This window comes from Artibeus jamaicensis, unplaced genomic scaffold, assembly GCF_021234435.1.
Source record: "Artibeus jamaicensis isolate MK-2021 breed Jamaican fruit bat unplaced genomic scaffold, CSHL_Jam_final contig_388, whole genome shotgun sequence".
NCBI lineage: Eukaryota > Metazoa > Chordata > Mammalia > Chiroptera > Phyllostomidae > Artibeus > Artibeus jamaicensis.
The window spans coordinates 6,849,147-6,868,301 of NW_026521813.1; the positions used below are offsets into that span (position 1 = coordinate 6,849,147).

General features: G+C 33.4%; 1 protein-coding gene across 4 annotated transcripts in view; it reads left to right on the forward strand.

The window, feature by feature from the left end:
* KHDRBS2 (KH RNA binding domain containing, signal transduction associated 2) overlaps nt 1-19,155 on the forward strand; it is a 569,275-nt gene that overhangs the window by 78,918 nt on the left and 471,202 nt on the right. For all 4 annotated transcript variants that reach the window (XR_008391564.1, XM_053665007.1, XM_053665009.1 and 1 more), the window contains exon 2: nt 13,723-13,850. Coding sequence is in view for 3 of the 4 variants with exons in the window: in XM_053665007.1 (XP_053520982.1) it covers nt 13,723-13,850 (128 nt within the window). In the remaining variant the exon portion in view is untranslated. The remainder of the gene's footprint in view (nt 1-13,722; nt 13,851-19,155) is intronic.

A 19,155-nucleotide genomic window follows, 5' to 3' on the forward strand; every position in this document is an offset into this window, starting at 1 on the left:
AAAAAGAAAAATATGAAGTAGATAATGCTATCTTCATTTGACTGATGAGGACAAAGGGAATAGAGTGGTTAATTAACTCCTCTTATGAGTTAAGAAGCCACACTCTTAATGATTATAATATAGAATCCAAGCTGTAGGAAAATGAAAATTAAAACTGGAAAAGAGATAGTGGCACAAAAAGAGAAAACGACTCAAAACAAGTTGATGTCAAATATACTGTAGAGGTATAAAGTCTATTGAACCTGTCTACTCCTATAGACATCACATTCTATTTTTGCATTATAGACTTAGATTTACCTCATAACAGAATTGGAAGGGCTCTTCAAATTCATCAAGGAAAATAATGCTTCTTTACAGATAATGAAACTTAGAAGTAGAAGTGCAGATAGGACTTGCACAGGTAAGTAATATGGTAGTGGTACATCATGTAATTCCTAGTTTATGATTATGTATAGTTGATAATATTAGTATTATTTATATTAACAATACAAATACTATTAATACTAATATTAATCAAAATTAATACCAATTAGTATTAATTAGTAAAATATTAATTAGTATTAATATTTTAGCTGCCTATGTTCAGCCTAGGAAGATTAAATAAAATAGAATTTATGTTCTAAGAAGCTGTCAAAATTAATAACATATGACAGAGAAGTTAGAAACTTTTCAACACTTGTTTTTATCTCTATATCTTAAAAATGGAAAATGTTGGTGTGACAATGTGGCAAGGGGAGTACAACTGAAAGTGGAAAGAATATGACATAAGTTATAACTTATTGGGTTCCTCTTAAGTGGCTGGTACATTTATATCTTTATTTAGGGGAGAAAGACCTTAAGATCCAAAATTTCAAGTCCACAGTTAGTCACCTATTCCCCTTGCATGTTCCTGAGTGAGGGATGAAGAGGGACTGTGTCCTTGGACTTGCCTAGCACAATATACTTTCTAGTTTACCATGATAAGCTATGCCATGTGAGACCTATGGACTCTTTTTGCCTCTCAAGTCTCCCTTGAGATTAATAAGTTCAGACCGAGTGGCAACCAGACACTGGCCTCTTCCCCTTAGAGCCAGGGCTTGAACTCATTCAAGGATTTATGCTTTGTTGGTGAAGAAAGGTAGAGGAACACTGATTCAAAGGATAAAACATATCTTCCTACATCTAAAAAGGACTAACCAAAGACAAATGCTTAATATGTATTTTTTCCAGGGCCACATCATGGTGGTGTCAACTGATGGCTGTGGCATCAATCCAACACCAAGAGCAATCTCCAATTTGAGATGTGGTACAAAGAGCTCAATTGTAGTACAGCACAGCTGTGAGTACAGCATGGCTGTGGATCAGCTCAATGGTGTTACAGCTCAGTTATGAAGCTGCATGGCAGCCCGTCTCATAGGAGACCATGGAGGGGGGTGGCCTGGAAGCAAGGTGGCCGAGGATGAGGCTCCTTTCCAGCCTGACAGCTCTGCTCTGCCTGTTCTCTGCTCTGGATCACTGAGCCATCTTTGGTGTTCAGCTCCAGCTGAAGAAACACAGTCTTTAGTCTTTGGTGGAAAGGGAAAGTATGCTCTCTCAGCCAGAGGGGAGTTTATTTACTCAGGTGGAAATCCCCATCCCTAGTCTTTGATTGGTTTGTCCTCATGCAAATGGGGACTCTGAATCCTTGAAGTTTGATTGGTTCAAAAGACACTGTCCTGATTGATCAGAATGAAGCCTCTGTGATTGGTTGATGAAGATGTTGGCATGGATATAGCTGCACAGTTTTGATTGGGCAGGGGAAGCCTTAGTCTTATTTGTTGAAATAGGATTCCAGGATCTCTCTTGTGAGAGCTTGCTCAGGTGGCAGAAACACTGTAGAAAAGCAGTTCAGCGCAGAGGAGGCGGCTTAGCATGAGCTTCTTCCTGAAGTGTAGCATGGGTGAGAGGCCCCTGTGTAGAAATGGCTGCTAGGCTGTTTTCTTGTTGTTATTGCATATGGTTTTGTTATTGTTGTTTCTTTTTAATTAGAGCCCAATTAGCCCCCAGGACCCCTTCTTAGTAGACATATTTTTTGTCATGGTCCAAAGTGGCTAGAAGCCCAGTCATAAGTTGAGGCCCAGTCTATTTTATCAAGTCATTTGCATAGAAATACCTAAAAAGAGAAATAGGGAGGTGAAATGAAAAGTTGAATGGATAAAACAGGCTAGAAACATCATCTTTAACTCTCATGGAATATTTGTTTTCTATACGGCCCCTGACTGATCTTGATTCATTGTAGGACCTTTCCAGGTTGATTAAATATGATTAGGGTAAAGGGGAATCACCACAAACACAAAGCTCATAAATTCTAATTTTCAAAACAACCCCAAAAGGTAGAAGGACATATTTTTACACAAAAACATGGAATCTCTTTAGTCCATATAACATATATAATATATAATATATAATATATAATATATAATATATATATAAAATTGTCATACTTGGATATTCTTTGCATATATTCAGCAAAAACATTGATACTAAGGAAGATGGGCTTCCAATTTATATTTATGCCATTCGTAAATACTAAAAATATAGTTAATGACTTCTCAAATTAGCTTTGATGTTTAGCTTATCAAAATATACAAATAAGAAATTAGGAATGATAGGAACACTTTAAAAACTATTTCATGTGATATTTGCAATTTTTGGTTACTAAATAATGAACAATTGAAGATAATGTGCTACTTATTTTTCTTCTTCCTCCCAGTCACTTATGCACAGTGACACTCTCCACAACATTTGCTGAGTAAATGAAAGGATTGAATGAGGAAGGAGTGCCCTGGAGTATTACGAATGTGAAGCAAGTCATATTCAGTTCTATTTAAATACCTTCTGCTATTGACATATTAGGAATTGTTATCTGCAATGAATAATAGCTCACCTTTATTCAATTCTAGAAAATTGATTTTTAAACACAAGAAATGCCTAATGCAATTAGGCTTTAGAACATCTTGAAAATAATACGAATTCAAGCTCATCTATGTGTAGTATTTCTGTAAAATTAGTCTAAATGGGGAACCAATGCTGATTTAGATAATTATCATAGTAAAAGTAGTCTCAGAAAAGGTCTTTTAATTTGAACCTAGCCAGTGAAGTTGGAGCTGCTACTGATTTTCAGTTTTGTTTTATTTTTATTATTATATCTCAAGGTATCTTTGACCAAAGTGAAATCTCTAATTCTTCCCATAAATATAGGACATGTCCTATTCTTGTTCTGGAAATAAATGTAATTGAATATGAATATCATAAAATCAGAAATAAATTAGAAATGACTATACTTTGCTCCTGCTTAACATCAGTAATTTATTTTTAAAAATCAACTATATTGAATAAAAATGCTAAAAGCTTATTTTTCAACATTTTTACATGAAAAATTATAATGTATTACACATGTCAAGTCAAAAGCTTCAACCAGTTTCCTAAAATCACAGTTAAACAGCAACATATAAGTAATAAAATTTATTTGGTTGCAAAGTGTTGAAAAATGATCGCTAATGACCACTAAACACTTATTAGGCCTTTAAAAAATAGTTGCTTTGAATGCTTACTGCCTCCTTCAGAGGTCACTCTCATTTTCTTTAGGCTTTTTAAAACATATACATGATATTAAAACCATTTCAGATCATAAAAATGTAGTATTGCCTTTTGTGAAAATAAATATGAATTTCAAAATGTGTTATTGTGTCTTGTAGAAATAGGTATTATGTTTTCCCATGTAAACAATCTAAAAACCATTGTATTAAAAGTCATATATATTCTATGAAGTTATTATTATTATTATTAAAAATCAAGAGACAATCTTTTAGAAAGACTTATTTAGGCAGGCAGTCTGATGAGTAGGCCTGATGTAAGTTTATACTTATAAGTTTTCCATTGTAATGGAGTAAAAAAATAATAAATGTGATGTGGTCTCTGACCTCAAGGAAGTCACAGTTTAATGGAAAACACTTGTAAATGGCATATTACAAGGTGATAAAAGTGCTGTATTTTTAAAGTACAGAGTGCTAGGGGAGCCTTGGGGTGAGGTAATCATGCAAGTGAGCTGGTCCTGTGTTAAAGAAAGAGTAGTCCTTCATTGGTCAGAGGAAGGAGAAAAGGCCATAAGCATAAGCCTGAGGCCTTTGAAAGCATATAGTTTGCTTAGGGCATGTGTGAGGATAGAATGCAGTATTTTCCTCAGGATGTTAAGAAATAAACTAGAATGTGGCAAGAGACAAAGAAATGGTTTATCAATTTTAGTAGCAGGAAAAATTAAGAATTTCACCTTCAGGCAATGAGAAGCAGGTAAAGTATCAGAGTAGTGACATTCATTCATTCAACAGAGAAATCTGAATACTCAGTATGTGTGTGTGTGTATGTGTATACATATACACATACACACACATACACACACATGTGTGTATATATATGTATATATCACCAGAAACTAAACCAAATACAAACAGCACATTCCAGTAGCAAAGGGAAATGTGTAGTGTTCAAATCTGTGTTTTACAAAGGCAGCTTGAACGTGAAAGATAAGTTCTATGTGGGTCTTCAGGCAGAACATTTGAAAGCCTCCTGCCATAGGTGAAAAGGATGGCAAAGGGAGGGGGTAGTGGCCAAGCACCTGGGTGGAAAAGCTGGATTCGAGAGGAGCTTCAGAGGTGGAATCAACAGAACCTGGAGACGACTGCATGTAGAATGGCAACAAGCAGGGTGTACTAATGTGTAAATGGTTAAGATGTGTGTTCTTGTTTTGGGGTGACTAGGAACATTGTGGGGAGGGATACAGGGAGAAGATAGGCTTTAGAGTTAAAGGTGAATTCACTTCGAGGGGTATGAGTTTCATTTATCTTGTAGATTTTAGAGTGTATATGCAAGAAAGTTCAGATGAAGAGATTCAAACTCAGGAAGGAAGTTTGGGTTTGATGTCTGAAAAGATGAAAGCTGGCACATGTGGATTGTGTGAGTGGATGGAGTCAACTCACGGTGTAGCTCAGGTTACCTCAAAGAAAGTGACTTAGGTCCTAGGTTAAAAAGAAAGGGGGAAATGTTTAAAGGAGCTGCAGTACAGGTAGGTTTCAAGGAGGTCAGCACAGGGTTGAGGAAGGCAATGAACCAAAGTAGCTGCAGGGGGAAGCTTCATACTCCATATACTCATAGACATTCTCTCAGCCAATTCGCTCACCAGTCTGCTCCAACAAGTGACCGAAATCTTCTTAGATTACCAGCACCTTCATCTTGCCAAATCCAATGGTCAAAATTTATTTTTTATTACTAAACTCATTAGGATAAGTCAGTTGATTTTTAAAAAATTATTCTTAAGATACTTTCTGCACTTGAATTTTGTCACCTGTGTTCTTCAGGTTGTGTTCCGCCAGTGGTTACCCCTTCTTACTTAGTCAAATCCTCCTCCTCTTCCCTTCTTCTGTTCACTGGGCCTAGTCTGGGTGTCAGGTTTATGCATTGTGACAAATAGTTGTTGTTTATGAAATATTTGCCAGTTGATTCTGGACTTAGAAATGGGGAAATCCTACTGTATTACAGTATACTGATCTTTGAAATTTCACATATCAGATCTAGAAAGGAAGATAAAAATTATTTCATTATGGCATACTCTTTCATTCTATTAAAATAATCATTAAATGTTTGATTCTGTATTAAAATACTTCGAGTAGAAAGCATTTTTTACTTGGAAACTAGAAGGTGAACAAGAAGTATTATTACCTTTGATCAGTTACATTATGTAAATATAAGTTGTTCATGTTCCATTTAAAATAAAGAGTTCTAATACTAAGCAGCTGAACATTGTATTTCAAAGCAGGGAAAAATTGGGGGAACATCTGTAATAGTGTTGACAATTTAAAAAAAGGAGCATAGTCTACTTGGTGGGTTGTTTGACAGTTACATGCATGTTTTTGGGTGTGTATAGTCAGGAATACAAGATTTTCATTTACAAAATAATTCTCTTCTGAACATGGCCATAAATAAAAAGAAATGCTTTCAACTTTGTGTCAATTTTTGGTTTTTGATAAACATAAATTTCAAAACAACTCAAAACAGGTATCATTTCCTGTTGTTATATTTTTATAACTGTTCAGCTACAGCTGTCCCCATTTTCCCCTCACCGTTCTCCCCACCCCCACCCCCTGTTGGCTTTGTCCATGGGTCATTTATCCATGTTCCTTGATGACCCTTCCCTTTCTTTCCCCATTTCTCTTCAGATCATATAAATCTTTCACCGTTGTTATTTTTAAAGGTCATTTATGTCTTATTGACAATAACTTGTTTTCTTCCTAGACTAATTCCATGTTCTTTGCTTCAGTACATTTTACAGTTATACCTTGCAAGTAAATGTTCTTTTATATTGCATTGAAATTATTTTCAAAGTCTACTTGGTAATTAAGTGTGTCTTGACTCTTTAAAAAATTTTTATAACTAGTGGTTATGCTTGTCCATATTTTAAGTTTGTCCCCACTTTTAAAAATTTTAGTATTATTAGTACCTGGAAGTACATGTATTTTACTCTCCATGAAGAAATTAAACATAACTTTGTAATTTATTTGACTAAAAATATATTTAGTATTATTTAGTATATAGTTCTAACAAGTTTGGTTTTATGATATCGTGGTTAAATAAATAAGTGTACATAGAGGCAATATAGTGCCACCAGGGAAAATGCTAACTGAAAATAATAGGAGCAAACAAAAAAAATAAACAAATGAACAACAATTAATTACAAAACTAAAAAACATGATCAAATGAATGTTCTAAACATTCACTCACACTTTTGCCCAGAAACACACAGAGGATCAACAGACAATAGTTAGGACAACTTACCTAGAGGCTATCTGTTTTTCTCTCCCCCACCCTCTTCACTTCCTATCCATAGTTGGGGTAGAATGTCTTACCTTCAAGGTTTATCCTAAGTCTTGTTACTGGTGACCCTTCAACCACAGTAATATAAACCAAGTTCTCCTCATTTTTCTCTCACTTTAACTATTGCTGTTACATATTTAATCCTTTACACATGAAGTAGGCTCTAATTCAGTAGTACTTACTGAATTACTGAAAGAATAAAGTCATTACTTTTATTGATTAGCATGACAGAATAACTGACATACATCATATAGTCCCTGGATCATGCAAAGAAGTATTTCAGAATGATTACTTAAAATATGTAAATTTTAAGATAATTAGTTAAAAATCCAATTTTCCCATGGATCTCGATAATTGTGATTTTTCTGTTTGTGTATATGTAAATATAATTCATCTATATTTAAAAATATAAGCCTCTATATTAGCCAACTGCAAAAATAAGTGTAAGCATAATAAAATAACTTGTAGAAAACACTAATATATAGATACGGCCTAATATATCAATTTTATAGCTATTAATGATTCTAAATCTTAAGCCAACTGTATTCTGGAAGTCAAAAAAAATACTAGGAAGTGTGTTGGCGGTCACTGCTACTGAACACACCTAATTAAGGAAGTATGAATTATGATTGCAGAGAAAATCACTTGTGTTAGAAAAGTAAGTTGAATATGAAGGTGTAAGTTCATATAGTTGAATAAGATCTCTTTCACTGAAGTTGTACTCACTTTAAAAATGAGTTTAATGCAAACTATAAATTATTTTACACTAATTTATGCTTGGGATTAAGGAATATACTGAACAACAAACTGGGCAGATATAGGTATAAATATTTGACATTATTTGACTAAAATTTTACTTGAGGTTATAGAGTACATAAACTACAAATATATAGCAGATATATGGATAAGTCTTGTATTCAAATAGAATCCCTTTCACTGAAATTTTACTCCTAATTTTTAGAATGAGTTTAACCCAAACTTTAAACTACTTGACACTAACTTATGCTTTAGGTTTTAGAATATACTAAATTACAATTACAGGGTAGATATTTAAATTATTTTTTGACTAAAACACCATTCTTGGTATATAAGAATTATATAGTTTGATTCCTCCGTCCGGCCAGTTGCATTCCTACTTCCCTGTAACGCTGTCTTAACCTAGGCTTGTTCCTGGCTCCCTCTGCAGTGGCCTTCTTACTGCCTTACGACTCTAGTTCAAAAGTTACTTGGTCCTTTTAAGTTTAGTATGTTACTTTTTTGGCACTTTAATCTAAAGTTTAATATTTTAATACTGAGAATAATAATAAAAACAATGGTTTTGCCATTTTTTCTAAGCACCTTGCTTGTATGAACTTATTTAACCATTATCACAAACCAAGAGTTCTTTTCCTAATTTCTGGTTGTAAAAACAAGACAGGCATATGCTGCTTATCTTCCACAGCCTGGGTTTTTTACCACTGTCTGGAATCAGTTATTTTGTGCTGTTTACTTCTAGCCTCTTGAATGTTGTATTATTATAGCTGGACCTCTCTGTCTCAAAGTCAGTCTCTGTCTCTTTCTGTCTCTTTCCCCCATCCCTTATTTTTCCTCTCATCCTCTCTCTCCCTTGATCACAACATTCACTAATCATACATCTCAGCTCATGTTATAGTATCACCTGATTCTTTTATGAAAGAGTTTTCTTAATTATAGTTTTTAGTGTTTTTTTCAGTTTTATTATTTTTTCATATTCTGAGGACTCCAGTTATGCATACCTTGGTCCATTTTTTGCCTGTTTTCTAAATTTTTTCTCAAAACTTTTTAACTATCTGGTTTTATAGTAGTTCTTAATTCTTCTGTTTCTATTTCTGTTCTGTTGTATGTTTAGTCTTGATTTACTTTTAGTTCTTCATTTATGAAATAAATTCTATTTCATTCTTGTACTGTGACAGCTCTGTTTATATGCTCCTCTAATTTAATTGCTTTTTATATAACTCTTTTCTATTTCTGACATATAGTCTGTTATTGCTTTTATAGTTTCATTGCTTTATTTTCCTTCATTTTAATATTATATTTAGTGCCTTTCTGCTTTGTTATCATATGTTTCTCGTCTGCTTTCATTTTCTACCAATATGTTAACATTACTTAGTTCATTTTTCTTTTTTTTGTTTGCTTGTAGTTTACTTATATGAGTTTTAACACAATATGTTTCTCCAGTTAATATTTAAATGAGAAACTTGTTCCTGTTCTCTTGGAAGGTTTCTATCAGAATAGTTCATTCAACTAGATTTGTGTCCTTTCTTCATGCTTTGTGAGTTTTCTTAAAATAGTTTTTTTTTTGTCCTCCTCAGATAAGGACTTTGTCTTTAAAAAAGGAAATATTTGTTGTTTTGTTTTCTAAGATCCTGGTATGCCTGTGTTACCTAAGTAACTATGTTTTTTTGTCATACATTATATGGTTTCTAGACATCAGATTTTTAAAATCTTTTATTATCCTAGGTGCTCTGTCTTACTTCTTTGATAATTGAGATTCAAAAATGAAGCCACTGGAGGAAAATGGAAGTTATAGAAGCACTTTTGCTCTGTTTGTGGACATGTGCCTCATATATTTTGTAGAGCAAAATAGCAGATTTTTTTCAAATTAAGTTTATCCTCTTTTACATACATATTTCAATGAATTCTCACACACTTCTTTTTTTTCCTTTTATTGAATCTATTTGGGTGACACTGGTTAACAAAATTATAGAGGTTTCAGATGAATAATTCCACAACACATCATCTATAGACCGTGTTGTGTGTTCATCACCCCATGTCAAATCTCCATCCATCACCATTTATTCACCTTACACCCTCCTCTACCTCCCTCTACCTTCCTCCACCACCACCATCTCTAGCAATCACCACTCTGTTGTCTGTGTCCATGAACTGCTTCTTCTTTTTTTATCATTTAGTTGCTCAATTCCTTCACCACTCCGCTGCCCACCCAGCCTGTCCCCCTGCCAGCTGTCAGCCTTTTCTCTATCTTAGAGTCCTTCACTATTGTGTTAGTAAGTTTATTTTGTTCATTAGATTCCATGTTTGAATTAGATCATATGACATTTGTCTTTTTCTGCCTGGCTTATTTCACTTAGCACAATGCTCTCCAGATCCATTCATGCTCATATACCTTTTTAATTTCAAGGTGGATTCTGAATGAGTAAAAAATGGTTTATTGATTTATATTCAACCTTTGCCCAACAATAGAGAATATAACCCTTTTCATGTAATATTCACAAGTCCTGACCAAAAATTTATAGTCATTTGGAAAATAGTTCAGAAAATCCGTAAAAAATAAAAAATGTAATTACCATTTGATCTAGCAATCTGTCATATGTGTATATATCCAAATAATTTAAAGCATGATCTTGAAGAGATACATGCATACCCATGTTCACTGATACACTATTCACAATAGTCAAGAAATGGAAACAACTCAAATGTTCATCAACAGATGAATGGATAAAGAAAAGGTGGTATATACATGCAATGGAACATACAGATTTTTAGGAAAAAGTTCTATCATATGCTACAACATGGATGAACTTCAAGGGCATTATGCTAAGTCAAATAAGTCAGTCACAAAATAACAAATATGGTTATATTTCACTCATACAAAGTATCTAAAGTGGTTAAAATTGCAGGAACAGAAAGTAAAAAAGGTGGTTACTAAGGCCTGGGGGACAGAGAGGGAAAATGAGTTTTTAATGGCTCTAGAATTTCACTTTTGGAAGATGCAAAAGTTCCAGCGATCTGTTGCACAACAACATGAATGTATGTCACACTGCTGAACTATATACGAACTATATGCTTAAAATGATTAAGATGATGAATAACATTATGTGCTTTTACCACAACAAAATTGCCTTTTTTACATAGCTTCCATCTGACTTAAACATGTGGTGTAAATAGTGAAAGGTTGATGACCTGCATAACCAAAGGTTGCCTCTATTGTAATTTCCACATAATCCTAGTTTTGTGGTGATAACCATTAAAAATGTCAGTAAGTGTAAACATAAATTATTGAGTGAATGTATACATTAACCTACCAATGGTGAAAGGGGAACAAGAAATTCTAAAGTCCACGAGGGCCTCTGTATCTTAGCTGTTAAAAGTGCCTGTCCAGTAAAATCTGTGTAGTTTTAACATTTCCCCCCCAAAAAAAAATTCTGCCTTAATATATTGAATATGTTTTCCAAATAATACAGCAGCCAAATTTAAATAGACTATTAAAGTATAAAAAATGCTTTATCACTTCTACATAAAACTATCCAGTTATTGCTGGATGATAATGGGTGCCTTTCGATTTTAACAGATATCTATATTTAAATTGTTTCACAAGGAGCGTGCATTAATTGTGAGATGGAAAAAGAATTACTTTAGAGTAAGCATTTAAAAATGAAGGTACTGTGTATATCATTTTCCCTGATTTTAACACTAGGCAAGTATATATGACATGTGTCATTGACAAATGCAATTGCTGAGCTCTTAGTCATGTAGATATGTAAGAGAAGACAAGATAACTCCCTGAAAGTAGTAGAAGGGCAAAAGAAACATTAAAAAAATTTAAATGAAAGTGTAGAAATGAACAGAAAGAGCAGTGAAAATAATATTTCATTCAGCTCTATTTCATGGTAAAAAAGTTATTGGAATTAATCGTCAATGAATCAAATTGGAACCATCTAAAAATGCCTAAGGTTGTAGTTTTGTAGAGAGCAAATAACATCAGACAAATTCAATTTATTTTTATGAAAGAGTGACAAGGGGAAACTAGACATTTAATAGATTAGGAATTGAGCCAGCTTCTTTAGTGTGTCCTATGTTACAATTACCTCAGCGAGCTAGGAAGTACAATGTGATATAGGTGCATGTACCCGGAGGGCAGTGATCACAAGTTTATTGTCAGTATCAGAGGATAGAAAGAATATTCTTTCTTTGTAGTTGTCAGAGTTCTATATGTAATGGTTATATGGTGGATGGAAAGTGTTAAATAGGGAGTGTTTTTTGGTTTAAAAAGACAGTCAAAGTCACTTGTAATTGCTCTGGAGTATAAAAGTAAGAATCTGATGCCATCATAGGAAGTAGAAATTATAGACATATTACAAATAACTTCTTTTTAGACAGCTCAGTTTAAGATAATTGTCTCTAGGAAGACTATAGCATATAACTGAAAAAAGTGATTGCAAATGACTTTATACAAACTGTGGCATTCATTCATACATTATCTGGTAAGAAATGTGATCTTCAAAAATAATTTTTTACAGGGATTTTACAGGAATGTGTTTCATCTCTAACAAAATTAAAAAACATAATAAAATAGAAACTGACACATTCATATTTTAAGAAGTGCTTCGAAATAGTACAGGTGGGCAAGAGCAAGGAGAAAATAAATACTTATAGGTTATTTTATGGTAATAATAACTGGCCAATAAATATAAAAATATGGGATATTAATTTTCCAAGATTTCATCAAAACATTGATTTTACATAGTGAATTCCATGAAGTGATTTTAGCTGCATACACATCATTGTGTCTCCACCTCGTCAGACCAAGTCAGCATCATTTCACAGCTAGACAAGTACAAGTTGGTTTCCTTGTTTGCTTGCTCTCTGCTGTGATTGGTTTTGCATATTATATCTGGTGTTATCTTTACAAGTAAAAATCAAATATGACTTCCTCCCTTCTGCACCAAAACTACCCAGTGGCTGCCCATTACATTCACAACAAAAAAGCAGAAAATGTCACTTGTCTACAGGGTCTTACATGATCTGTCCTGTTAAGCACCTGTCAGAGCTCGAGCAAGTGAAGCCATTTCTCTGTCAGACTTTAAAGCTTGATTTCTCTATCTCTCATGAATTTATTTTTCTCATTTTTCAGGGTTCTGCTCAATTATTACCCCATAAACCTAAAGGAATAGCCCCACTCCTTTATTCAACTTTCCCTTATATTTTAATAGCATCATTGTATTTATTTTTACCTCCATACATAAATATGAGTGTGTACATATATTCAGTTTTTAATTGTTCTTATTACCTATCAGAACATAGATTCCATAAAAGAAGATACATTTTCTTGTTGTCTGTTCTATACACAGTACTCACATTAGAGGTTTGAAAAGCTTGGGAGAATAAATTAATTTTAAAAAGAAAAATGTATAAACAATATACATATGCTCAAAAATATCCTTTTTGGAAATATTCTCATGGGGCAAAATTAGTAATTTCTCTTAAACATGCAGAGAGATAATTTTATATAGATGAATTTGAATGATATCATTTACATATTTAATCCTTTATATAACTTTTCTGTGACCCCTCTTTTAATTGCCTTTAAGTTTGGTTACAAAGTATATAACATGTTATTAATCTTTACTACCCTATCATAGATAATAGATGGTTAGTATTCTTAATTATTTTTGTTTAGGAATAATTCTGAATAAAAATAAAACATAACCTTAAAGTACATTTCATTCTATTCATTGCTCCTATGAATTGTTTGCTTGGATAATTTAATTTCACAGTGCTTAGATATTTTAAATAGTTAAAGGACATGATTTTTCTTTATATGGTGTTTGAAGATATTAAAGTTAATTAAATTCATCATCTGTTTCAAAGAAGACCGCCACATCTTCAATTAGCACTTTTTAATTTTAATTGACAGAGGTTGACTTATATCAGTAGCAGCATTCATGTGGCTGTTAACACAGTGCTGTTTCAGTCCCTTTATAAAGATTCTTCAAAATCTTAAGGGAAGTAATAACAATCAGCATATTTACAGTCACTTTCTATTTCACTTATTTTTTCTCATGTTTTTTTTTTCAGAAATTGAAAAATTTCAAGGTTCTGATGGAAAGAAAGAAGATGAAGAAAAGAAATATCTTGATGTCATCAGCAACAAAAACATAAAGCTCTCAGAAAGGGTATTGATTCCTGTGAAACAGTATCCCAAGGTACTGTCATATGCTTTGTTCTCATAGAGTTCAGAAAAAATGATAAGAATAAGATAATATATTTTATTGATTGATTTCAATGAAATAAATATTTAAAGTTTCATTATATAAATATGCACACATACTTGATACTGACATTGAGGGACAAAAACTTTTAAAAATGACAGTGATGAGAGATTTTCAACTGAAGGTGATAACACTTTCGTTCTGTAAATGTGGGAAGCAAAATTAGGTATTTTAATCATTTATTTACATGTAAATGGTTTAGTATTTGTTCATATATGCACACTCACTTGATTATGTTTTGGTTCATATTAAAACATATATTTTTATAAAACAGAGTTACTTCAGAATAATGCTAAATATATAGCATGAGCCAATTTGTAGGGAATTATTATAACTAGGACAGCAGTATAGTTTTTATTAGACCCTTGGATTATAACTATCAGTCTTCTATAATCAGGAGGCTACATAAAAATAATTATGATATTGGCCCTGGCTGGTGCGGCTCAGTGGATTGAGTGGTGGCCTGCGAATGAAGGGTCACTGGTTTGACTCACAGTCAGGGCTCATGTCTGGGTTGCAGTCCAGTCCCCATTAGGGCAGCATGCGAGAGGCAACCACACATTGATGTTTCCATCTCTTTTGCCCTCCCTTGCCCTCTATCTAATAATAAAAATAAATACAAAATATCTTTAAAAATAAAATAATAAAACTTAAAAATTGTGTACTGTTTTCTTCAAAATACTTTTTTTACTAGGCATTTTATCACATGAGGTTTGTATCACCAAAATCAGAATTATAAAACAGCATGCAGAGGCATGATTTTGTCAGTTATATTTATAAATTCCAACGGGTAAAGACAGGTTTTTATTTTATTAATGTACTAAGTAAGCTAAAAATGGAAACTAAAATATTCAAGGTGGTAATATACCTTCAGAAGAGTGAATCTGAAGCAAGGGACCATGTAATTATCTGAATAATAAAGATTACAGACATAAATACTGCAGTTTACCAATTGTCTTCTAATATGATAAATTTTAGTAAATATAATTAAGTAGAGTGTTGTGTTTATAATTATTTCAAACAGGGGTAAAACTGTTGCAGCCTACCAAACCATGAAATTTAACTTTTAAATAAAATTTTGGATATTTGTGGTTATTTTTGTAAGCTAGACTTTATTGCAAGGAAGGTGCATTCTATAGATACAATTTTCACACTAAATTTTATTAGATTTACTTTACAATCACATTGCTATGAATATTAAATTGGGAAGTCATAGGAACATATTTGAAGATTTTTACATAGTAATGAAACATGGTAGAAATATTGGATATTAAGAAATATGTGCCTTTTATTAAAGAACATGATTAATTACCCAATTATAGTCTAGAATACAAGTTTTTTCCTTCAATTGTATATTTAAATAGTATATAAATTGATGCTGTTTCTCAGAATAACATTTATTCTCTGTACATGGGAAAGTCAGTGACAAACTCAGTATCTGGTTCTCAGTAAAGTGCAGTTTTATGTCTTTGACCAAATTAGGTTGTCAAGTAGTGGAAGGCATTTCAAGTTCAGAAGGCTCTTCAAGTGACAGTATGTGTGATTTTATGCCGAATAATACAGTAGTCTATTTTGATTCATAATGATGAATATTGACACAATATTTTTCAATTTATATTTATGCATTTATTTTTATCCTCACCCAAGGACATATTTTTCATTGCTTTTAGAGAGAGAGGAAGGGAGAAAGAAAGGGAGGAGAGAAATATTGATGGGAGTGAGAAGTATCAATGGGTTGCCTCTTGTACATGCCCAGATTGGGGGTTGTACATGCCAGGGAACAAACCTATAACCTTTAGGTCATGGGATGACATTCCAGCCAACTGAGCCCCACCGCCCATGGCTCAGTTTATTTGTTTTATTTAAGAATAGTTGGTTTCAGAAGTATCACATAGTGATTCAACTTTTTTCTACCTTGCAATGAGGTCGTACCACTAGTTCTAGAAGTCATCTGTCACTGCATAGCCTCATGAAAATATTGACTATACACAGTATCTTGTGGCATTTAATTTTTGTGAGGTTTAATTTTCTAATTTATATGAAGATGACTAAACAACAAAACTGCCTATTCATATTGAAATAAACCATATCTCACTAGCAGATTTTTGTGTCTTTAGAATCACAAAATGTTTAAGCTGGGACTAACCTTGGAAATCATAGAATACATTAAACTTTCACTTTCCAGATGCAGTAGGGGGAGATCATGAATTGCTCAAAGACATGTCTCTGATACAGATGAGGATACTTAAATTACTCTTATTTTAGATTCTTCAGTTTTTGTGAGCCATTATATTTTTAACTTGATTAATAATGCTCACATATTTGTATTACATTTCCATGTAAAAATGGAAGAATATGAAAATGATAGCCCCTAATAATGAACAGTTTTCTGTAATGTCTTCAAGTCACAGTTTATGCTTAGAAAATGTACCATTGTTAATCAATAAGTACACTGTCAAACCACTTTATTTTTTAGAAGGATGTGTGTTTCCACATTAATTATCACACATAGGAGAACTCTTAGGGCTCTTGACAGAAGAAGAGTGCTAAGAAATGGACAGAGCCACCTAAGTTGTTTTTGTTTATTTTTATACTAAAACAATACAATTAAAATAAATCTTTTGAAAACCATATTTTATTTCAAAACAGTGACTTCTACTGAGTGGTTTTTGCCTTCTCACAAAAATATCAATGGGGTTGAATTAAGATATGATTGCTAAATTTGAACCACAGTTGATATACATTGATGAGGTGTAAAACATGTGGTGTGGTGTGATGCTGTGAATTGATGAGCAGAGCACAACAGTACTCATGGATTTGAAGTTGAATCTTTTACAATAAAAAGTGATTTATCCTTCAGGAGGCACAGTGGGCAAAGACCTGCTCTCACAACTTCTCACAGAGCCATCTCCCCCCTTGACGCCTGCGGTCTGTGGGAGCTGGTGATTACTGTGGCGGGACACAGCCCTTTCCAACAAAGGGTGGTAAATAACTACGGGGATTCTGGTGGGGATGACCTTCTCCTGCCTTTATTACATGACCTTTCCGAATAGAGTTTTGTTTCAGTTCATCTCCAATTTCAAGTTAATTTGCTGTCATACACAGAATTGAAAGAAGTTTAAGGGTTAAAATTATGGACACTATAAGAATGGTCTGACATTACATTAGGAATGATTTATGTAGCTCCAGTGCTTTATGGTTAATCATTTAATTTGGGGAAAATATGCTATATTATTCAATTATTTTAATAAACAGTTTTTCTTGCTTGATTTATTATTTGTGTTTTTAACAAGATTAGTAGTGAAATAGGCCTTGTACATCTATTGCTTGCTTTTGAAAATGTTTTAGAATCAGAACAATGATTATTTCATAGTCAAGTCTCCAAGGAGGCAGCATGTATACCTTTATAATCATGCAGAAAACTCACCATCATTAACATTAGCTCTTTTTCCCCAAATCCACACATAGTGTATTTTATAGTCAGTGCATATTTATTTTTAAAATGTTAATGTCACTAACTGGTTAATGTCACTAATGTCACTAACATTTTAAAAATGTTAATGTCACTAAAGTTATAATCAAAATAACTTTATAGTCTTTATCCAGAAAGCAGTGTTCATAACTCATTGCTTTTGTCTGTAAAATCACACATGTAAATTTGGTCACGGCTTCTTATATCAAGTCATTTGTAGTGTTGACAATACATGTATTGATTTTAGTTGCTGTTTGAGGTCTCCAAAGATTGCATTATGTTTTAGTGGCAGTTAGGATTTTGTATCTCACGGTATTACATATGCAAAAGTAAAGAATAGAATCATAGCTTGGGGCATACATTTAAGATTAATGAAGACAACATTCATCCTCGGAAGAATGAGAAAAGTGCTATAAATTCTTGGGCCTCAACAAACAAGTGCCTTATAAAACCTAAGAAACAGATAGAGTGGAGCCATATTATGGCTGGAGCTGTATTATGTCTGGAGCTGTATTATGTTTTGTTGCTGCTAGACATGCAAAATGAGTGTCTGTCACAGGTGTGGGCAGATTGGGAGGACAGTAGAGAACAGGAAGGTGGCCTTGCTAGGGGAGATCTGCTTGTTGCTCACTACTGTACTCCTTGTCCACCTGGGCAATTCAGCTTCTCAATTGCCTTTTGAAAATATTTTTTTGATATTGCCTTCAGAATCCTCTGAAATACATCAGAACTTTTCTAAATTAAATTTGCCCCAAGGCCCACTTTTTATTTCTCTCCTTGAGTTACTGCCAACTTTTTAAAGCAGTAAGATTGCCAGGAGTATAAATCAGCCCCAAATTTGGCCCCTTTTAAGATCAAACACAGCCATGTTCCCCAGTGCTGCTTTGCAAATCCATTCCTTATGTAGATTAATGCAGAAAATTAAAGTTCTAAAATATGTTCAGAAGCATCACACTTGCTCTATATTTCATCTTCCTCTGCTCAGCCCCAGAGAGAGGGCCTGGGCCGCCTCCACGCATGGCCGGATGTAGTCTCCACGGCCAAGCCTTTCATCCCACAGAGCTTGTTTCCTTCTTTATCCTCTGAAAGAGGAAAACCCAAATCCAAATCCTTGACGAGTGTTCCTTTTTCTAACTCTGTAAGTAATTATCAGATCATTTCAGAAGCAGTAACAGAGACCAGGGATATTAACTGTGGAAACTATGGCCACCTTTCAAAGCCAGTTATAACCAGAGGTGGGAACACCGCTCTGTTTTTCTAAGCACTGGGGTTATCTGAAAGCCACCCTGTAGTTTACGTCTTAAATCCATTTTTTCCCAGACGGAGACCATTGGATAGTATTACTTTTTAGTTTTCTAAAGGAAATGGGAGAAAGGATTTGGTGAGATTTATGATTTGTTTTATTTATATCAGTTTCCTAGTCACCTATGAATTTAAATTTTAATTGAGAAAGTGACACTCAGATTCATATTTCCTATAAAAAAATTCAAAAGTACTTGTAGATATTCTCTCCAGTAGAATAAAACCTGAAATAACACTGTTTTCTAGCAAAATTTAGAAATTTGCAATGATATGTCTAGTATTACCTTTTCTGGTGACTTTCTGCTTATTAATATTCATCCCATGTATTTATTTTTCCAGTGTAAACTTAATTTTTTGCCTTTATCTCATATTGCCGCATGGGTTTCTGATTCTGACTTACATACACTTCTCTCCACATCCTCCTTTTTCTATGGGTTCAACATCTCCTCATAAAATATGTTCCTA